The 23,059-nt window shown below is 45.7% G+C and overlaps 1 protein-coding gene across 4 annotated transcripts in view; it reads left to right on the top strand.

Annotated features, from left to right (window-relative positions):
• Window positions 1-23,059, top strand: part of ASXL2 (ASXL transcriptional regulator 2) — a 132,257-nt gene that overhangs the window by 50,780 nt on the left and 58,418 nt on the right. The window contains exons 3-4 of one of the 4 annotated variants that reach the window (XM_080390207.1): window positions 2,318-2,426; window positions 9,323-9,473. In XM_080390207.1, coding sequence (XP_080246333.1) covers window positions 2,318-2,426; window positions 9,323-9,473 — 260 coding nt within the window. Of the gene's footprint in view, window positions 1-2,317; window positions 2,427-7,934; window positions 8,689-9,322; window positions 9,474-13,977; window positions 14,024-16,075; window positions 19,921-23,059 lie in introns of those variants that run through there. The other 3 variants (XM_080390208.1, XM_080390212.1, XM_080390209.1) reach the window with 3 other exon arrangements.

Below are 23,059 nucleotides of genomic sequence, written 5' to 3'. Positions count from 1 at the left end.
TGGCAGGGAGTGATGAGCCAAGAGCTGGCTTCAGTGGGCTTAGTCAAGCAAGAGGTTGCGGTGTGCGAATGTATTTTGGAGAAGCTTATATTCAGCAGTAGGGATTCTGGCTGGAACATCGACCTAGACACGCTGTGTCTGGAGACAGGTGCAAATTCTCGGCAGAGATCAAAGTGAGGTGCTCACATTACTGATTTCTCTCTTGCAGTGCGATTGGCTGCCTCTCCAAAAGCAGTTAGCCATCGGAGTCACTGGGTCAGTGTAAGAATACCCAAATGAAACAGCTTTGCTGTGTAGGAACCAAAACAGGACGACTGGGTGGTCCCTGGCGAGCCTGAGGCTCAGCTGCTTCCTCCAGTGCCACTGCTGTTTGCTGAAGCATCAGGCAGAGCCATCTGCTAACCCATCAGAGGAGCTTTGGGCTGGGGTTTAGAAAATTCCCTGCTCACCACCATTTCCACTAGTGTGTATTAATGAACGCTGCTGGCAAAAGCTCAGAAGGCACAAGATCCTGCAGAGCAGAGATGCATAAGCACAGTCTGAACGTGAGGTTTGGACAGGCGGCTGCTTGGCCGTGTCACATCCATTTTGATGCTCACCGGAGAGAATTGCAACCGGCAGCATCTGTTGATGCAAAAGTGTGTGCCGAGGCACTGATTTGGAGAGGTAAACCCCACAGCAGCAGCACCCCTGCACCGTTGTATTCATTAACGGTATAGAGGCTGTTTTCTGACCCTTTGCATGTAGGTTTGAAGGAAGTAATCTGCTCTGACTGTGGGCTGCAACCCCCCAGCGGTCTCTGCACTGAGGCTTCTGCCTGAGCCCTGGGGCGCCTCGGTACATCAGCAGAGCCCCTGCAGAACCCTGAGCACTTCTCCAAGCCTGGTTCTGAACCAGAGGAGCCAGCAGCTTGCAGGACGCTCGGTTTGTGGTCTGCAGGCAGGGGGAACCAGGACAGTGCCCTGCCACAGTGCCTGCAGCGGGGACTGGTGCCTGGCCATCCATCTGCATGGCATACGTCAGTCAGCACAGACAGAATTGGGTCTAGCAACATAAATACCAGCCCTCCTCTTGTAATGGTATTTCTCCTGTGGTTTGTGAGCTGCTGTGTCTGGCTGGGGTCTCCTGCCTGTGAGCTGGCATGTGCTGGTGTGGAGGAGACCAGACCTACGGCAGGATGTTGGCTTCTGCCTGTGCAAGACATCAGTAACTCAGCTGAGCTGTTCTGCTGCTCTTGGGCAGAGCTTGGACCAAGACAAATTTTTGGAGGGCTGTGCTCGTCCTCTTCTTTATTTCCCTTTCCTCCCAGGGGTTTCACTACTTTTGTATTGTTTAGAGTATTCACTAATTTTGATGCGACTTGTTTGAATGTTCTTAGTATAATTTACTGCAGACAAACAGCTGTAGCTCCTGCACAGGGATTTCAGTGAATCAGTCAAAATTTAGGTTTTTAGTCAATTTGGTGGTTCTGGTTCCAGCCTTTTTGGCAGGGTGTTGGGAGATGACAACTTCTCATGCAGGAGTCATGCTCGATATCAATATGCTTTATGAGCAAGGACACCATATTTAGTAGTGGGTATGATCCGCCTGACCCTGTGGTGGGAACAAAAGTCACCTGCCTTGCCGTGTCCACTGATTTTGCTTCTGTCTACAACAGGATGAGTTAAAAAAAAACAAACAAGAAACCCCCACCAGCACCAGTGAAAAGATGGATCTTCCATCTCCATTCTCCTGGCTGGGATCCAAGATCTCTGCTCTTCTCATAATTGCATGATTGGTTTCCATTCTTTATCCCACAACCCTCATTTCAGTATGATGTGGGCTTTGGGGCGGGGTTTTTTGTTGTTGTTGGGGTTTTTATGTTTTTTGTTGTTGAGAAAAACCCCAGAACACAACTTCCAATATCTGCAGTCAGTCATTGGCTTACAACAAACATGCTCTGAGTCTCAGATGAGCAACATCGAGTATCTGGAGCTTTAAAAATGTGTGATTATTTTGATGTTTGGCAAAGTAGTACTGGAGAGCCTGGACTTGGGGGCTTTTTTGTTTGGTTTGTTGTTGTGGGTGATTTTTGGTTTTTGTGTTCGGTTTGTTTTTTTTTTTTTTCTGGGACTGGAGCATGGGTCTGTGGACTGGTTTCACTGTTGCTTATTGTAACAGCTTCAGCTTCTATTCTCCTTGGGAATAGAAGTTGGATCTGGAATCTTTCTGCCTCTGCATGTGTGATGGTCAGGTGCGGGCCAATGATTGTCTCCCAGCAGAAGATGAACGCTGACCAAGTAACATTCAAACATTAACCCTGTCTTTTTGTTTTCAGTGGGACTTCCCCTCTGGCCTGCCTGAATGCTATGTTACACACAAACTCCCGAGGGGAAGAGGGCATTTTCTACAAGGTCCCGGGACGCATGGGAGTATATACTCTGAAGGTAAGTGGCTCGGCTGGGGAATCTTGTTTGAATGCTCAGGTGATTTTTATCCATTAAAACATACATTGGATTAGGATAATCCTGAAGAGGGGGGGATTCCTCATTGGCATGAATTATAGCATAAGCTTTCCCTCCAAATGCTAACACTAAGTCTTTGTGCTTGCTAGTGCTGAAAGTACAACTGAAGGTTGTAGTTTTGATTCACAGTGGTGTAGTTTGCTGATATTAATTACTATCCCAGAAATGAAAAAGTAATTAAAATTTTAATGGAATTTTAGCCCTAAAAAAACCCTTATCTTCACCAGTCTCAATTTTTATCTAGAAATGAGAAATTACCTTCTCCTCCATCTATTAATAGTAGGCAGAGAGCATTTATAGGAAAGTGTGGATTCCTTGATTTGCCCAATTGGCATCTCTAAAAATAATCTTTATTTGAAACCTTCTACCCCAGTTAAACTACTAGAAGGAAGCCTGCCCACACCGTTCTTGATTTGCTCTAAATTTGACTCTAAAGACTGTGCCAAAAGATAGGATTCTACTCTACACATAGACCTGTTCAGTGTAGGTGTCTCCGCTAGAACAGCTTTCCTTGTCTCACTCCATGTTCAATAGAGGGAAATAATAACATCTAAGATGAGATTCATCTCATCCTAAAATAGTCAAAATGTATGAGAATCCGTGCTTTACAAGTGCTAGTTAGATTACCAATGGAATCAACTAAGAATTGCTGTGGAATGAGCGTCCTCATTGTAATCTTCAAAAATTTAGCTGGCTTGAATCCTGTTCTCCTCCCCCTGCCCTGTAAACTGGAAAAGCACATCATTCCTAGAGTATTTATATATGAGGTGACAACAGAGGGCTGTCTTCAGGAGCCACACATTGGTGCTGACATGCCATCAGAGTAAAAGGTCTTCAGAGCTTCGAAAAAGGCCATTGCAAGACATCCAACAAACTTCTTCCTCTGAGCACTGTTGTGCCAAGCAGAGGGTGACATGATTTCAGTGCATCTAAGTGAAAGTACGTAAAACACCATTTTGATAACACATATAAGATGTGAGGACTATCAGAGATACAACCAACCATTACAGTTGGACTTGATGACCTTAAAGGTCCTTTCCAACCAAAATAATTCTATGACTCTATGAAGGGAAGGTAGTTATCTGTTTGCTGATAAACTGGACTGAGTCTTGCACAATTTGTTTCACTACAGAAAAGTGTAAAGTTTTACTTTTTAGGAATAAAGAATGCAGATTAGGAAAACTGTTTTTTTTCAGAACATTATGACTTGGGGAAAGATTTAATCTGGTAGTAGACAAATGAGTAATTGTTCAGTCTGTGTCATGATGTGACAAAGTTGTGCTGAGAATTTTCAGAGGAGAAGAAGAAAATAATTCAAGATGTAAAAAGAATGTCTCTTGAAAGATTGCAAACACGTTGTTACAGGGGTAGATCATAGGCAGACTCAAAGCCTAGAGGTTAAATCTGAGCAAAGTCAAGTTTAAGTGTGTGTTTTGAGCAACAAAACAGACTGTCAGTGGCTGTTGTAGTTCAGTTTTTCCTCATGAGATCTGCCAGTTAAAACTGATCACCTTTCTTAATGTTAAGCCTCAGCAAAACTCAATGTTATTTAGTGTGGGATAGGAGTAAGTTGGTGAAATGTAATGATTTGTATTGGTCTGGACGAGCTGCTGACCTATTCCAAAGGCATATTGTGTCCTGTGTATCTAAAAACGCTGTGGGTTTCTTGTCATCTTGCCTTCCTTGGGACTGTGTAGTCTGGAGGTGGTAACTTCCAAGGAGTGTCGAGAAACTCAGTATTGCTGCGTGGGGCCCAGGTCGCCTTTGCCATGTTTAGTCCCAGTACAGTTGCCAGCAGGAGCCTGGAAATGGTGATGGTGCAGTGAGTGGGAAATCCTTTGGAGTATTTATGAGTAACAAAACATGACGGCTTAGGCAGCAGTTAGAAAACTTTGAAGAACAGGGCTGATAGTTCACAGCACCCAGGGAGGTGGGGCTGGGCAGGGACCCCTGGGACCACCCAGCCCACCCTGCTCAAGCAGGCTCTCCTACAGCAGCTGCGCAGGATCACATCCAGGCGGGCTCTGGACGTCCCCAGAGAAGGAGACTGCACAGCCTCTCTGGGCAGCCTGTCCCCGTGCTCCGGCACCCTCAAGGGAAAGAAGTTTTTCCTGCTCTCCCCACGGAGCTCCCTGTGCTGCAGTTTGTGCCCGTTGCCCCTTGTCCTGTCGCTGGGCACCGCTGACAAGAGCCCGGCCCCGGCCCCCTGACACTGGCCCTTAAGGTACCTGTGTGCATCGCTCAGGTCCCCTCTCAGCCTTCTCCTGCCCAGGCTGAACAGCCCCAGCTCCCGCAGCCTTTCCTCACCAGGGAGATGCTCCAGCCTCAGTGATGAGTCTGTTCTGTGGTGCACAGGTCCATCCCCAGAGCAGAGCACACAAGGCACAGTTCATAGTTCTCCAGAAATGTGCCTCTTTTGTCAGCTGAGCAGTAGAGGTTTAAGGACTGCTGAGGTCGGGTTCTGAGCTGATGAAGAGGATTCTCTCTTGCTAGGTGCAGTGTATTTTTGGCAGCAGCGAGCAGGGTGGATGTAGGGGGCATACAACTTTGGATGTGCTCATGCTTGACAGTGATGATACAAACAGCAAACTGAGTCCCAAAAGGAGTGTTTCGATGGTTTACAGGTAATAGCCAGGCTTTGCATGGGGAGAGAGAAGCAATGAATAACATTTTATCTATGTATAAATTATTAGGTGCTAGCTATGGACTTGGTCTGCTGCTGAAGGGACATGTAACACCCCAAATCAGCCAGTGGTGCTCTGCTGGGGCAGCTCTGTATCTTGAGGTGAGCTGCATTTGCCCTGGTGAGGATGTGGTGGATGCTTCTCATACAGCCTGAGCAGCCTGCATGGTCCCCTGGGGAAAACTAACTCCAAGTACCGCTAAATGCTACAGAATAAAACATATTACCATGTTCTTTAAACAGGTGCTGCAAAAGTGATGAATTTCTGGTAACTTCTGGTATTTGAGTTTCTTGTAGTTGGTATTTTTCATGGTTTGCGAAGGCTGTGTGTGCTTGGTGAGCTTTGGGGGTCTGGCTTTGCTTCAGGTGGTCTGTATAGGCATGTGCCAAGGCTCAGCTGTGCCTGGAAGGATTCACATTTTAAGAGAACATCTGATATATTGAGGGTTAGCAGATAAACGGGGAAACTGAACGTCATTTTGTTGAACAGAAGGTGAAGTTGTGTGCCTGAAGCAGAGATTTCTAGTAGAGTGCGTGGCAACGGTGGTCTTAATGAAAAGATTGGAGGTATTTAGTGTGTAAAGGACAGTGACATATTCCCAGAGGGGGGGAAAATGGGCAGCCATGCAAAACCATCATTCTTGGCAAATCCAGACCAGGGCAAATGAGCACAGCAGGCAAGAGGAGAGGTGGGATATGAGTGGGACAGGGTAGGACAGATGGTGGTGACCAGGGCAGGGCTCAGTCAGACATGTGTCTTGACCTGCTGCTGGCTACATGCCACTGGCCCCTTTCCGTACCCCTTTCTGTCCATTCTCCCACTTGGGTCCTCCTCCACCCGCCTTCCCCTCAACTTCCTTTTATAAACTTTGCATTGTCTCACAGCTCTCCCTTGCCCATATCCCAAATCCTTATTTTCTGCCCTTTCCCCATTGTATTACTTATAAAGTTCATGTGTGCCCTCTCCAGAGCTGTGGTGGTGGAGGGTCCTGGTGGCCCATTGGTTAGTGACTGGAGCCTCTTGGTCTTTGGTGTTGTCTCTGACACCTCTTGCTTTTATCTGCTGTGTGTCTCTGTTTTTCTTTATTGCTTCCTCCACACTTTGCATTGAAAAGGCTGGTGCCTGGCTTACCTTGGTGAGGCCAATGCGCTCGCCTTCCACAAACACTTGTAGGGTTTAGACTGGCAGTTCATGTGCTGATGCTGAGAAACTGGAGTAATTTTGGCAGGAGGCTGAGAAAGAAAAGATCAAAGAGGTAAAAAGTAATAGAAATATCTAAACAAAATGATTTTGTGAGGAACTCATACTGTGTATATTTATCTTAGACTTCTTTAGTTTCTGGATCCTTTGTTTCTTTCTTGGATTCCTCTGCATCACTGCCATTGAGGTGGGAATGCTGGGGGTGTCTTTGCCTGAGGAGGGACCGAGTGGCTGCAGGTACTCCCTGTCCTCCTCCTCCAGCCACATTTGCTCTCAGTGCAACCTGTGAGCTCCCTGTCCTGTGGCACGGCAGCAACCACCCAGCCCCTGCTTGGGCTGAGGTTTGCCTTTATCCTAGTGGCCACCAACTGTGCCAGGTTGCTGCAGGGCACATTGTTTGGAAGTCCAGTACCTCAGTTCATTGATTTTCTTTTAGACCTGTCACTCCAACTGTACTTTTACACGTGATGATTTCAAAGTGTGTTTCTGCCTGCCATCTTCAGACCTGTTGGTCAAAATTAATTGCTAATATTGCATACAAAATAGCATCTGCCCTATTTGCGTGGTCGTGTTGTCGTTCTGCCTTTGTTGATTTACCTTTGAATTTCTCCATGCTGTGCGGTAAACTTGCTGTTCACCTGCAGCCTTGGAAGATTCCAGTCTGGAGGAATATTTTTAACCTGGTATTTGGAGAAGTCTGACTAGTTCAGTTAGATACTGAACCCACTGCGCACCGCCTTATCAGATGCATTTATAGGACCAGATTTTATTCAGTGTGGCTCGCTAAAATGAGAAAGTTCATTTATGGAAAGAATAAGTATGATGCAGAGAAGACGGTTCTGCAGTTGAGAGCTCACTTCTGCTTCAAAAGCAGAACTTGCAGAAGAGTGAGCTGCAGGTGAGTAGAGGAGCTTGGGTTCCTGAAGATCTTTGTACTGATGTCTGGCATAGAAATTTCAAGAGCATGCAGAATCCACAGCATGGGCTTGGACACCACATCAGAAAATATTCTGGTGAAAACTTTTCACTGGTAAGAAGAGGTGCAGCTGAAAGGAGAGCCACTGACTGTGTGTGTGCTTTGCGAGCTAATGGGGCTGCTTTCTGTAGAAGCAAGGGGAGGCTGGAATCACAGGGTGGTGGTGGGAAGGGACCTCTAGAAATGGTCTGGTCCATCCTGGCTGTTTAACGCTGGGACAGCTAGAGCAGGTTGCTCAGGACCGTGTCCAGACAGGTTTTGAATTTCTACAAGGATGGAGACCTTCAGCCTTTCTTGGGAACCTGTTCAAGCATTTCATCGTTCTTGCAGTGAAGAAGTTTTTCCTTGTGTGGAAATGGAATTTAGTGTTTCAGTTTGTGCCTGTGGCCTCCCGCCCTTTCTCTGGGCACCATGGAGAAGAGTCGGGCTCCCTTGTCTTTACCCACTCCAACCAGAAATGCCATGAAATAGCAGGTTTCCCAGCTGCCTGAGTGTTCCCCCATACCTGGCAGGAGGTGAAGGCTTCGTCTCCTCTCAGCAGAAGACTTTGAAAGAGACATGTAATTACTGCGTCTCAGGTGACTATCCAAAGGTTAAGCTATAAAGGAGGTTTAATGAAGGGAGTGTCAACATTAGGAATACACGCCTTAATCTTTGTCAACTTTGCTGACACTTGATAAAAGTTTGTGGGTGGTTCTTTTTGTGATACCTTCTCTTCCACTGTGGTTTACAAGTAACTTCTAATGTACAGTTAAAAAAATTTATTTCTGAAGTGCAGGATGAAAATACTATCGAATATCTGAACCTATTAGTTCGCCTTGTTGATGGAAGAAATCTAGAATTACATTAATAACACTAGTGTCATCCTAAGTACTTTTTGGCCTTACATGTGGAAATTACTCATAGCTGTGCTTTCAGAGAAAGGACAAGGGATCAATTGTCTCCAGTTAAAGGTAGAGGCGTTTTGATTTACTTTTTCCAGTTGGTATTAACAGAAGGATTTTTTCCTGTCTGATGCAGACAGACCTATTTATCCAGCTGTTACAACCACTGTCCTGTTTGCCCGGCACAGTAAACGTTTAAAGTTTCAGTTAAGTTACTAACAAGGAATTAAGGACAATCATATCATTTCAGATCGGCCGAGGTGATGGGATGGAAGCAGTGGGGCAGGGATGAGGCAGGCTGGCGTGACGTGGCGATGGGCTGGTGCCTCCGGCCGCTGGCCTGCCCCTCCAGGCTCTGCGGGTGTCCAGAACTGGTGTGGGTGGTTGTGCAGCGCTGGACATGGATGCTGTTGTCGCTAATTAGCACTAACTTTCATCACGTAGGTTAAAAGCTGAATCCAGCAGGATCACCACTAGAGGGCAGTGTGGCCCTAGGTGCGGACAGGGTGCAGGCGGCCGCAGGCTGGCGGCTGGCCCTTCCTAGTAGGTACACGGGGACGCGGGGACCCACCGCCGCAGCCTTTGGCTGCGCAGACGTTTCACCCCACAGAAACACCTGCCAGGGCTGTTTTTGCAAGGCCCCGTGGCAGCAGGCCCAGGGGCTGCTGTGGGCATGATTGGAAAACCAGCATTACCTGGGAGTGTGGGGCACTGAGCAGTCAGACCGTTTTGTCATGAAGCTCAAACACTGGCTGGAATTTTTTGTGCAGTGGGAGTGTGTTGCAGTTAGTGATCAGGGATGGAGAAGTTAAGGAAGAGCGTACCTGCAAAGTGATGATGAGGGTGGCGTAAAAGATGTGCCAGCTGGTGTTGTACTAAATATTTTACACGGGCTCACAGAAGACAGCATATGATTGAGGCTGGTGGCTAAACAGTTCTGGCATTGCTCTGAAGCATAAAAAAAATCCATAATCAGTGCTTTGTAAATAAAGAAAACTGCTACTTCTAAGAATTTTGTGAACTGGGAGAGTTTTTTGTGGAGTGGGTGACTATATCTGTTTCTTCCATTTGCAGAAGGATGTTCCAGATGGGTTGAAGGAGCTCTCTGATGGCTCGGAGGAGAGCAGCGATGCCCAGTCAGACTCTCAGAGCTCAGAGAACAGCAGCAGCAGCAGCGATGGGTGCAGTAACAAAGATGGGAAGAAAAGCAGATGGAAAAGGAAAGGTAATTTTCCTCTACAGGAGTGATGGTTTTAATATGGTCTGTGTCTGTGAAGGACTTGGAGGCTTTTATCGATCACATCTGTTGCCTTATAAAGACGGCTGTTCCAGTTAACAGCCTAAAATCTGTCATTACCATTGGTGATCCTGGACTGACGCAAGCGTTGATTTACTGTTGTGGGCAGTGAAGGGGAGAAAGGTATCTGTAACTCTGTGTTTAAAACCTTGACACAAGTCACAGGCCACCAGCACCTTGCGCTTCACACCCAGGAACAGCGAATCTGTTTCTTCCAGGTTTTCTCTGCCATCTACCTGCTTTCCCAAGAAGAGTTCACATTTTACTTCTGGCCTCTTTTGATACTTCTGAATGCAGCACTGACTTGGAATGAGCACAGAATCTCAGAGGTTAAAGCCTGTTATGTGAACTTGATGGGTCACATAGGGCTTGGTCTTGAGCCACAGCGCTCTTTACTACTGTCTTCTTTTGCACTCCTTTCCTTCATAAACAAGCTAATATTTAGGTATTCAGTAGTGTTGAATATTAAATCATTTACAACCTTAGTTGATACAGTAAAGTGCTGGGTTTTGTTTTGGTGCTGTCTGGGTGGTTGCTGAAGTTGGATGGTTCAGCGATATTTCTACAATACCCAGATTCTGGATTTTCTACAGAACTAGTCCAGGAGTACCAAGCAGAGGAGAATAATGGATTTCACTCTCTTGTTTTGGATCTGGATTGATGTCTTTGCTTCCCTGAGGAGGCAAAAAAAATCTTGTCCGATACTGCCATGTCGCAGAATTATAAAATGGGTTGGGTGGGAAGGCACCTTAAAGACCATCCAGTTCCCACCCCCCTGCCACAGGCAGGGACCCCTCCCCCCAGCCCCGTCCAGCCCGGCCTTGAGCCCTGCCAGGGATGGGGCACCCACAGCTGCTCTGGGCAGCCTGGGCCAGCGCCTCGCCGCCCTCACAGGGAAGAATTTCTTCCTCATCTCTCATCTCCATCTCCCCTCTCTCATGTAAAGCCATTCCCCCGTGTGCCATCGCCACCTGCCCTTGCCCAAAGCCCCTCCCCAGCTTTCTTGCCGGCCCCTTTAGGCACTGGCAGGTGCTCTAAGGTCTCCCCGCAGCCTTCTCCTCCCCAGGCTGAGCCACCCCAGCTCTCCCAGCCTGTCCCCACAGCAGAGCTGCTCCAGCCCCTGAGCATCTCCCTGGCCTCCTCTGGCCCCGCTCCAGCAGCTCCGTGTCTCTCCTGTGCTGGGGACCCCAGAGCTGGATGCGGTACCACAGTGGGGGTGGTGACTCACCAGAGTGGAGCAGAGAGAGAAAATCGGCTCCCTTGTGCTGTCTTAGTGTTTCAGGAACAGTGGAAATTGACACTTTTCAGCCCAGTGCATTACAATATTTACATCCTGCATTAGTAATACACTGAAGTTCCTGTCTTGCCGCAGCTCTAGTTTCAGTACTGTCGTGGTTTAACCCTGCAGATAACCCAGCACCACACTGCCGCTTGCTCACTCCCCCCTACCCAGAGGGGTGGGGAGGAGAACCAGAAAGGAATGTAAAACTTGAGGGTTGACATAAGAATAATTTAATAATTGAAACAGAATAAAAATGAAAGAACAATAATAATATTAGTTATAATGGAAAGGTGGGGGAAAGAATAAAATCTGAAGGGAAGGGAAGAAAGGAAAACAAGTGATGTGCAATGCAGCTGCTCACCACTCGCTGACCGATGCCCAGCCAGTCCCCGAGCAATGATCCTGGGTCCCAGCCAACCCCCCAGGTATCCATACCCGGCATGCTGTCCCATGGTATGGAATACCTCGTTGGCTGGTTCAGGCCACCTGTCCTGCCAGTGTCCCCTCCCAATTTCTCCTGCCCCTCCAGCCCTCTGGCTGGCAGGGCCCAAGGAACTGAAAAGTCATTGATTTAGTATAAACATCACCCAGCAGCAACTAGAACCATCAGTGTGTTATCAACGTTGTCCTCACATCAGAGCCAGAGCCAAACCCCAGCACCATACTATCTCCTAAGAATAAAGTCAGCTCCATCCCAGCTGAACCAGGACAAGCCGGGATGTTCATTTGACCAGTGTTGACTGAATTCTTGCTTCCTTCAAAACCCTGCTCAGATACCTACTTGTCTGCTATGAGCTGAAAAAAAAAAAGCCATAATAAAATGTGAAGGTGCGACATAACATTGTTCTCTGAGTTGGAGAGAGTCTGTTCACTATAATGGTGTTATTCTCTCTGTTAAAAGTAAGTGTGCTTTGTGACTCACGGCCTTGTGAGGAAGCATGCAGTCCTTGCCTTAGGCAAAGGCAGCAGGCTGCTCTGGGCATTCCTGGAGAGCTGCTGCTACAGCTGCCTGTGCTGTAACTTTACCCTTCAATCCGATCTCTTCCTTTTCCTTTTTCTCTTCAGTCATGCACAGAATTTCTTGGCTTAAAGGAAACATTATTTAAAACTTATTTCCAGCGCAATAGAACACCTGCACCTGCGTGGAAGCACATGAGAGGTTTTCTGAAGCAGTTAAAGCCTTGCAATGACCAGTGGGGTCTGCTGTAACCCTTCTGTTGGTGGGGTGGGAAGGTTTATACACAGTGGGGAGTCACTGAATGAGAACGTGCTCTTACTGTGTGGGTGCATGAGGCTCACATGGACCAGACCCTGCCTGGAGCTCTTCCTGGAGTCACAATGCAAATAACAAAAGTAGAAACATTATGTAGAATTTTAAACATTGAAAGCACCATAAAAGTTCAAAATGTTAAAAAACCCTTAAAAGTAGGACTTGCTTCCAAATTCATCTATTGAAAGGAAAGCTATAGATAGTCTGGCTAAAATATTTTCATTTCTAACAAGTCTTCTCAAAGTATTTGATCAGTAAAGGGGTTTTTTTAGCTACTTTGCCTACACCTCCAATGTTATGATACTATATAAAAACCTGCAAGGGAGCTTACGTATCTTTTAGAGATATCTTTATGTAGAAATACATGTGTACATTCTATATAAAAGTTTTATATCCTATGTTATTGAATGGCTGAAAAAGGAGGATGATGTGTGATTTAGGAGCCCAGGCAATAAGGAAGGGAAATCTTACCCTGAAACAGAGGCAAAAGGTACCCAAAATTAAAAGCAGAGAAGTTGAAAATGGTGGTTTTGGTGTAACTACGAAAAAGGAATTTTACTCCTCCTTGTCATCTGGTTCTGATGGTTTTTCTTAGCAGTGGCATTTTGACCTTTAGCATAAAGGTCATTGTTTCATCGGTTTTAATGCACTGAAAGTCATGAACTTCCAGTGATTAGTAAATTATAAATGACTGGTAAATTTGAGAGGCAATTCTGGTCAGTAGTGTTACTGAGTGTTTTCCTTCTGTTCAAATGCCCTCCCTCGGGGATTGTGTTCTTTTGTGTGAGCAACTCTTAATAATTAATGAATGTACCGCTTAATGTCACACCACAGCGTTACCAGTCTGTGCGGGGAAATGGCTTTCTCCTTAAGCTTCCCTTTAAGAAACTTGTAAAAAACCAACACGCTTGTTTGCTAAAGCAGGGATGGCTTTTCCGTGCAATAAAATTTTGGAGCTGCTTCTGGACTAAGAGGGGTTCAGGAGGGCCTTCAGCTGCCTGGGTTTCACCTGTACTGGCAGGGTACAGCAGGAGTGACAACCAAAGCATGTATTTACCACTCAGCTTAAATCCCGCAAGCTGGCTGGCCTTATACTGAATCTATAGGCGAATCTCCCTGGGTCTGTGCACCTGGTTCTTCCAGTCACACAGGAGCATGTAGCTGTGGTGGATCTTTATGAGACAGCCAGATGCTGGGGTACATACAGTGCCTTGTTGTTTTCTCCTCCCAGGCACTAAGCTCTCCTGTCACCTATAGCTTCCACCTTTGCTGCTGCTGCTGGCAGAGATGAGCTGGTTGTGAGTTATGAGACAGGTTTTTAGCAGCCTGGTTGTTCACAGGCGTTGGGGGTAGGACTGCTCATCTCGCTGCCTGCCAGAGCACTGCGTTTCAGCTGTCAGGGTGAGGGATAAAGAGAAATAAGTCATCTTTGGGAGCCACACAGCTATGGGTTGTGTGCAGGTTGACACACTGGAATGTCATTCACGAGCAGGAGAGAATCCTCCCAAAGTGAAATGTACCTTTATACTGGGGGTGGGGCAAAAGCAGGGGTATGTTCCATGTCAGAGCACGTTGTCGGGTGGTTTGTGCCTGCTGAAAGTCAGAATGTGTCTTTTAACAAATAAACCAAGTGGCTGTGCTCAGTGCTGCGGCGGAGTTGCCAGTGGCCAGAAGGACATTACCCTCGCTCCGACTGAGGTTGTCTGCCACAGCACAGCTCTGCCTCCACCTTCATCTGTCTTGGTTCACAATAGCATCAAGAAATGGGTGGTTAAAATACACTTCTCCGTGTCGTACTGAGAAGGTAAAGTGATGTTTCTGGATATATTTAGGTCTCAGAGGCCAGTTGCCAAAGACGACAACATGAATTTCATGCTTCAGAACATAAATCAACCATGAGGTGTTTCGCACTGACAGAATTCCCTGGTAAAATTTAAACTTTTCTTAACAAATGTACGGATGTAGCGCATTCCTCTAAAGCACAGTGTTGAAATTTCGGGGAGGCTGGAGAGAGAGCTGTCTGCTCTGCTTGGTGTGACTGTAACTGTGTGTTTGTGCTCCACGCTGCCTTCTCCAAGACAAGACGCCGTGTTATGCACCCTTTGGAAGGTGCAGAGCAAGGGGCATGTGATGACTTATCCCTCCTCTGTGTAGCTTGAGTGATGCACTGAGCATTTTGCTACTTTTCTTGCAAGTAGCGAGCTAAGTCAGCTGAGAGGGAGAGAATACAGGATTTATTTGAATGCTAATGTTATTAGAGCTGACATGAAACCTCTTTTCTTTGCAGTCAGTTTTCCTCCCTTTTTTATATTAAAAGACAGTGCTTTCTTTTAAATGCTAAGCAGCAGAGGCCATCCTCAACAAGAAAATATGTTGGGCAGTAGGGCATGTTTGTTTGCATAGTACTATATACCATGTTGCTTTTCTTCTCAGCATCACTTTTTTTTTTTCGCCCCCCCCTTGGGAACTACCAAGACTATCTAGAAGGTGACAATAAAACATTTTGGTCAGTAGGGAGCGGAGCAGGATGTGCCTCACTTCTTAAGAGCAAACCCAACTTCATATCTAGCTGTGACATTTCTCTTAATTAAGCCACGTTAATTGTTTTTAAAAGGTGCAGTCGTGACTATGTTGAAAATAGGGATGCTCTTTTTAAAGAAAACAACTTATGGAGACTTGTTCCAGAGCAGTACAGCCTTTGTGCACCTGCTAGAAGTGCCCAGCGCTCGGGCGCAGCAGCTCCCACAGCACTGGGAAATGAGGCGATTTAGCAGGACCTGTGAGGAGAGCCGCAGGAGAATTAGCGCAAGGCTTTGGGATGACAGAGCCGGGACTAGCAGATGATCGTTGTTACCCTTATTTCATTTTCTGAATCTTTTTCAGTTATACTGTATCTTTTTTTGAGATCAGTGGGTGGAAATGCCTGTATGCTTCAAAACACGTGTTTTGTGAATGCACAGGAGGACGTCTGTTCTGTCTTTTATTTTCTAACAACTTTTTTTTTTCCTTATTCCTTTCCATAGTATTTTATAAGTCTTTGCTTTTTTGACTGCTGATGAGCATCTAGTTGCTGTTTTAATCTGTGCTAAATTTGGCATCCTTTTCCTGAGCAGCAATAGCTGTTTCGGAGTTTTTTTTTCCCTTTGGTTCTTACATAGCCTTTTATCTTCACTGAGTTCTATCCCTTCGTGAGGTATTGTGAGGTCCTTTGGCAGTTCTTTGCGATATGGTTTAATCTTTTGTTATGCAGAATAACTTCTTAGGCCTGCCAGCTGTGACTCGTTGCATATCACGCATGTTGGATGGCGTGGGTGGTAGCACGCTGCCTTGGACACCCTGCTGGTACCCCCTGCCATAGGGAAACCTAGTTGGTTCTACCTCATGTTAAATTTAATCAGTTGTTAACCTGTAGGATGTAAAGCTCTGCAAGACTTCAAGTTGACTCCTTTACTCTGTTCCTAAACCAGGCAAGTTTATTTTTAAATCTTGAGTCATATTTGATACATGACAAGCTCTTTCTCTAGGAATCTGTTACGGTTTATTTAAATGTCTTTGCCAGTGGTGGGCATTTTACCCTCTCAGATGTTCTTTTAAATTTCTTTTTAACTTGTTGCTATGTCTCAGTGTCGTTTTCCTTTTTATGAAGTTGAGTATTGCTTTGACACTGTTTTGAAGGATTTTTCTTGTACATATGAATGTCTTGTACTTAAAAAAGCAAACCCAAAATCCCCAAACTACTTTAGTTTAGCTAGAAATCAGAAGCTTTGTGCAAGAATAAAAATTTCTGGCCTGTATTACACAAAAGAACATTCAATGGCATAAGGAAGTTACCTGGTATTTTGCTCTTTAAAAGGTTGTGATATGGGGTGTTTTTTAAAACAATTGAGTGACATTTAACTTGTAAGTACCTTGTACTATTATATTATGGGGGGTGGTGGGGGGTGGTGGGGGGTGGTGAGCAGCCTTTTCCTGTTACGGAGCGTTGTAGGACAGTGATGATAGGCTGTCCTACTGAAATCTGTGCTTGTGGATTGGGATGACCTTCAGGTGTGCCTGGATACTGAGATTTTTCTTTCTGGTGGGGAGGATAGAAGTATGTACATGCGTTTCTTTGCATAGATCCTGGCTAAATGAGCTGCTCTCATCTAAAACACAATCTAGCCTCTTATGGCAAAATAAGAAAATGGACTTGTGTGGCGTGGCCGTACGTTACCTCTCTGTGTGGGGGCAGTGGCACCCCCACCGCCACCTTTGCCCTGTTGATGCTGCTGTGTCAGCGATTCGCTGCAGGAAGGGAGCAACCGCACCGGGGGCTTTCCCCAAGGGCTTTTTGCTGTGCTAGTCACTTCTTGAGTTTTTGTTTTGCAGCACGTATTTCCTTTGTCTGTTATTTTCCCTTTCCTCTTTCTCGTCTTCCTCTGTCGGCTGCAGCGGCAAGGCTGGTGAGCAGCGGTGCTGTGCCGCTCTGACTGTCCCCAGGTCACTGGGGCCACCCCGTTTGCAGAGAGGCTCCCAAGCTTGTCAGAGATCCCTGGGGACTCCTGCAGTCGATGAGCGATGAGCGATGGGTGTATCGTTTTGGTATCCATGGAGATAGCGGTTGTTTTGGTTAGGGGTTTTAAAGCTAAATAGTGTAGGCTTGCTGCCACTCACATGCCCATTAAGGGCCAGTACTTAGAAGTATGTCTGACAGGCACCTTTCCAAAAGCAATGATGCTCCAGAAGAAGCAATAGCAAAATCTTCTGCTAAATCTTTATTAAGATTAATCAAAGAAATTCTTCCCTGTGAGGGCGGCGAGGCGCTGGCCCAGGCTGCCCAGAGCAGCTGTGGGTGCCCCATCCCTGGCAGGGCTCAAGGCCAGGCTGGACGGGGCTGGGGGCAGCCTGGGCTGGGGGGAGGGGTCCCTGCCTGTGGCAGGAGGTTGGAACTGGATGGTCTTTAAGTTCCCTTCCCACCCAAAAAATTCTATGATGCTAATCCCATGTTTATATTTTTTCCTGCAACATAGGTTTTCTTCAGAGATTTAAAATGAAAGCACAAAACCTGAAAGAATTAGGCATATTTGGTGCACTTGTATAAACAAATGCCGTCAGATGTCTGATGATCATTTTGAATGAATGGTATCCTGACCACTTGCTATGAGACACTTGTTGAATGTTACAGGTCTGTGTCAGTCCATGTATTTCATGAGGGATTTCAAAAACACATAGTGAAGAACATAAAAAGTACTTCTTCGCAAGAAAAGTCCTTAAAGAAAGAAAAGATACGCTGACCTTCCAAAAAACCTCGAAATTTATGATGCTGTTTTCCCTTCCAGGATATGACTGTGGAAGCAGGGGGGTATGGGCAGAGTCCAGGCTCCCATGTTAATGGTAAAGTTGGAGGCTTTTGTAGCGGAGCTTGGTGCTGGGAGGCTGCTGTAGGGAAACAGTCCGTTCCTGGAGGATGCTTAATGGCAATGGGTTTAAGTTAATATCTAGATTGATTCCTCCTTTCTCAGGAAGCTTGTTTAATACTTGGTGCAGCTGTGGCATGCAGTGGAGGAGCTATGAAGGCACCTGAAGTGTGGGAGGGCACTTTCTTACTGATTCTCTGTAAAAGCCATCCCTAATCAAGCAGCAAATGAGAACCTGCTCATTTATTCTAGGAAATTAAATGTGGCTGAACGTGAGGCTGATTGTATAGTCTTCTGTCACTAGCTACAGAAACCCACATACTTCCACTAAGCTGTCAAATCACGTGTCCAGAGTTGGGTGCACCTACGATCTGGGAGGGGGTTGGGGGCCTGGAAATAAGGCTTGTGCTCTAGATGTCAGTCTGTTCTTAAATTGTAGCCTTTAAAACTGATTTCATCTGCACTTAAAGGAGTAGTTGGAGAGGTAACAAAGATAATTATGTCCCTGCTTTTCACAACAGTCAGTGGCTGGGAAGGGAGAAGAGGCACTGTACCTGCTCCAGCGGAGCAGAAGGCTGTAGCGTGAGATGTATGAGGACACGCAGGGGTGTGATGCAGCTGCCCCAGCTGCAGGAGTAACTTCTTCTGAAGCTTACCTGTTTACAGACATTCCGATCCATCAGTGCCAGGGCATAAATGTACAGCAAATAGGGGTTTGCTAGTTCTAGGTCTCATTACTTCATTTTGCTATGATAGCTCTCAGTTTGCTGTTACTGAGACACCTGGTTTATCTCCCCAGCTCTGTTTCTTGGCTGTAACACAACTTTGCATGAAAATTAAATGATCTGAAACTTTTAATGAGATAAAGTAAGGTACTATGATGGTAAATGGTTCAAAAATTCTTTGCATGAAACATCTTAGAATTCTAATAATTGTAAGGTACCTTTCTTAGGTCACATGCTGTAACTTATTGGTATTTTAGGGACAGTAATTTTCACTAAGTGGAACCAGACATCTATCAGTTTAAGTTTCTTAGAGCGCGGACCAGCTGTACTCTGAGCTGACAGTCTCAGAGACATATATAAAAAAGAGTTGTGCCATGAAGCCCACAGGGAAGAAAATTTTCTTTCACTTTTAGTATTTTATTTACTTTATGCATCTGGAAGGATCCTTCTGGTTTCCTTCAGCAAACTGCAGTTTCATGGTCTGGCTATATGTAAAAAATAATTGTGTGTTTAATATCCAAAAAGTTGCTGTGAGAAAGGTAATGAAAGCTGAAAGTGCAAACGGCTCCAGCTCACTTCCAGCTGCGCTTCATCTCCAGGTTCTGCAATCAGTAACATTTGAAAGTGGAAGTGGATGACTGTGTGCCTCGCAGGCCTCCTGGCAGGGACAGTTCTGATTTTGGGGGATAAGGCAACGTGGCGTTGATGCTGACAGCTTTCCTCAGAGGTGCCTGCATGCTTTTTACCACTGCTTGCTTCTACAAGAGTAGAAGAGTTTCTACTTCAAAACCAAGTTTTATTTTCAGTTGGTGTGTTTGTTTGCTCTTCTTTAAAAGAACCAGGAAGGCATTAAATTCCAATTAGAAAGATTCCTTCAGCATTGAGCTGTGTAGCATCAACTCTGGAATGCAGCACTCCTACACGGCCGCTTCCTGGACTGTCTGTGTGTACATGAAACACATAAAAGCCTCCTTCCTCAATTAAAAAATAAAATAATCTAGTCACTTAAATTCAAAAATAGCCCAAATTCAGCCAGAATTGTCTTGTGGCATTGCTTGGCTGCTGGCCACGTTTTCACCTGTGTGATGGTTGCGATAGGGTTGTCAGCGTGCACCAAGCCCTTTGTAATTTGAGCAATCCCGAGAGTCTCGGTAGGAAGCAGCGCTAGTACAGGGTACAGCTGCTTTTTCTATTTTTGCAAGGATCAGGGAAGATAGTTTTATTGTGAGAATACAGAATTGTGATAAAAATCAGTGAAGTGAATGCAGACTGGGGCAGACAGCAAACAGATGAGCTCTGTGTGTATTATTTTGCTGAGAGGCTTTAACTTGAGCTCTTTGAGACCGCAGTTTAGCTTAACGTGACATTATGTTTGCTCATATACATATAAAACAGGAAGCGTATTCAGATAACATCAACAGCCACTTCCTTATATGTACAAAAATAAAGTGCTCTGACAGCAGCAAAACTGACACTTTGATTTTAGAAAGGATAGAAACCTTTGTGTGTCTGTAGACACACATGGGTGTTACACAGGGCCAATCAGGAGCACAGGGGGAAAAGTTTAAAAACAAGCCCCATGCATTATTGCCTGTACATCTGTGCATGAGCAGAAGGCGGGGGGAAGCCAGAAGCAGCATTGATTGTGGAGCTTAGGAAGCAGCGATGTTCATGGAGCAGCTTTATGCGATTCCCCTTGAAGGTAAGATGCGGTTGTTTCAGCAGGCAGCCGCGGCAGGTTTTCGCTTTGGGGAATGGAGCGGGTGCTTTTCTGGCTGGGGCCCCTCTGTGCCGACCAGAGGTGAGTCAGACACCCCTACTTCAGCCTGGAAGTGAAGCAGCTACTCTGCTGTCATCTTTTGAGTTGGATGATAAAAACAAAGCTTTTTCTGGATACAGTACTTGTAAAAGAATACTGGCAAGACTCCTTGGGTTCTGTGCTGGTTTAAATCATCCTGAAGTTTAAAGTGTAAATACCTTGTTACAAATGCTTTTATCACGGTTTCACTAATACTCTGTAGGACGACTTGCAGGTAGTTTGTTGTGATGCGCTCTGTGAATGTGTAATATAGTTGCTTGGTATCATTGTGTGCACCTCCCTGGTACACCTAGGGTTGTGCCTGGGCTCGAGTTTACTAATACAGTCTGTCTTTATGGTGTCTGGCAATAAAATACATGTAACTTAGTCATGTTTCTGTGATCAGCTGCAAAGCTTCAGTTAACTGGAGTGGAACCGCGATCAGTGCCTACACCTGGCTTTGCAAGCTGGTACAAATAAATAAAAGGCATTTGTTTCCAGTATAGAGCTGCCCAGACTTTCATGGCTTCTGACAATGAAAATGGCTGTCAAAATTGGAATTTCCTGTAATTTCTGCCATGTCCCTGGTGTACCATTTCGAATCAGAGCCATGCTGAAAGAGCAGGATCTTGTTTAGCTTCTATAGCTGACACCTTCTGCGTGAGCCATTGCAGTAACAGGTCTCTCCTCTAGCAAAACCCAGTTTAAGTTTGCTGTATTAAAAAGGAAGAAAGGGAGGGGAAAAAACCCCAAACAGATGGTGAAGTGATCTTTAAGGGAAAAGGGGGAAACAAACTAGGCAAGATTATCAATAATCTTTCTCCATTTAGCCAACAATTAGCTTGCCCTGCATTTTTATACAGCAGACACATACTGATGGGTCCCTCATGGCTCCCAGATGGTCGGAATTTTGTTGGACTAGATCAGTGTTCAAAGTGAAAAGTAACTATATTTGGCAAAATTTCACTTGCTGCGCATAGACTAGAAGTTTTAAATAAGGTTAAAATAAGGTATCACCATAAGCTTCTTAGACAGGACAATGAAGGAAAATATCTGGAGTAATTAAACTTCTGGGCTACGTTCACTGGCAATGGCCCATACTTAGGAAAACGGAAATAAAAAATAAAACACTGTTCTATACCTGAAATTTTGTGCATTATCTTTTGGTATAGAGGAAAACCTTGGGAGTCCAGATGCACAGAGACACCAGCTCACAGCTGGAAACCACGACCTGCTTTTACTATAAGAGCTTCGCTGTGACGGTGGCTCTCGGCTTCCTTAACACCCATGGCCCGATCACAGCACTGCCCTCAGAAAACACTTTGCTGCGTGCTCATAACAGCTGCCAAAAAGAAAATGTAAAAAAAGAATTCTGTTTGGGTTATGTCATTTTGTTTCTTCCTGCTAAAGATTTGGTAGAAATACCAGTTTTTCTAAATACAGCCAATTCCTGCTTGTACTCGTGACTCATGAGGAAGCTGTTTCCCGAGTGCCACATTATGCAATTGAGCAAGGAATCTGCAGATGCGAAGCCAAAAGTGTTCCTTTTTGCTTTATTTAGGTTAGCTATCTTCTGTTTAGGCTAGTGTATCATAGTATCCAGATTTTGAGTGAACTGTAATTTTTCACAACGGGCTATACAGCCTGCGAGGGCTTACTCTCTAGCAGTTAGGCAGTTGTATTTCCATTAAGACTTCACAGCAAGCATCATATTGCTTAAGTTGTGTGAGGAGCAGTCGTTAGGCTGTGGGCACGGGCACTTAAATGTGGTTCTGCATTTGGTAGGCATTTTAGGCATGTAGAAAAGTGGGTTGTAAGCTTAAAATTTACAGTAGGAGGTTTTTTGCAGCAACTAAAAATCCTAAGGCTTACTGAAGTGACAGATCCATTTGCTGCAGGACACCTTCAGTCTGTGCTTTTACTGAGTGAACTTTTGCCGTCCTTTCCCAGCACTTTAACAAACTCTTAGCTTACAGTCTTGCCTTGACTAAACTGTGCACAAAGCCTGTTTTACATGTCAGCCTGCTGCTCACCACCTGCATTGCCTCACTGCAGAGCGTGTCCCAGCTCCCAGTCTCTTCCATAAGGAAGCCAGTAGGTACTGTTGTGTTGTTGGGAGCCATTGGCAGCATAGTGCTGTTTGCATGAACTGGAGAAGCCTTGGGCATCACTCCTGCCTTGCGTCCCTGACTGATACGGGGAGGGTAGCTGTTTTGGGGTGGTTATTCCCATAAACACAGTATTTCTAAGGGGCTATATGGCCCCAAAATGCTTCCATGGGGAAATGTGATCTCCAAGTCCCTAATTTGCTTTGCAGAAAGCTGAAGAGTGGGCAGCCATTTGATCTGGCAAGCATTTTTCAGAAAAACATGGTTTTCTCAGGGATTCTTATGCCCCCAGGCAGGTGCTGTTTGGCCCCCAAAAGTGCCCATTTGGGAGGGCAGCATCAGCCCTGCGGTTCCATCGAGCCCTGCAGGCGTGTGGCCACTTGTGTGCAGTAGCTGGGGAACATGTGTGGTCCTTAGAGTGGTGGTCCCCCATGCCCCTGGGGACATTCACTTGCTCTGGAGACATGATGAACTGGAAGGATTTGGCCAAAGCGCTGGTGTTTGAAGCAAAGAGGAACTGAAAGCTGTTGTGTGTGGCTGCAGCTGCGCAGAGCAAGCAGAGAAGCAGTTAAACCACTTCTGTCTTGGTCCTGAGCTTTGCTGTCCTAATGCATTTTGATTGCATTCAGCAGCTTTCTCAGGTGCTTCTCTGAGCTAGAGGCTTAGGAAAATCCGGTGCATGCGCACTTGTCGAGTTGTGAGTATCAATATTGTTCTATTTAATTCAGACCAGGCCTTCCAGCTCTACTACATTACAATTAGAATTATCTTCGCTGCCAAGCCTGACAGCAGGCTCTACGATGAGGGATGGGGCAGGAACACGTCCAGGCATTTCTCTGTGCTCAGTAGATCTCCAGCTGATAGGAGATGGACACTGACAGGCTTTGGAGGGGCAGCCCATGCCAACCTCAGGAGCCCCAAAGCAATAGAAAAGC

The sequence above is a fragment of the Falco punctatus genome, assembly GCF_963210335.1.
Source record: "Falco punctatus genome assembly, chromosome: 5".
In the NCBI taxonomy this organism is placed as follows: domain Eukaryota; kingdom Metazoa; phylum Chordata; class Aves; order Falconiformes; family Falconidae; genus Falco; species Falco punctatus.
Note: the sequence above shows the minus strand (reverse complement) of the source record. Positions and strands in the feature narration are given on the sequence as shown.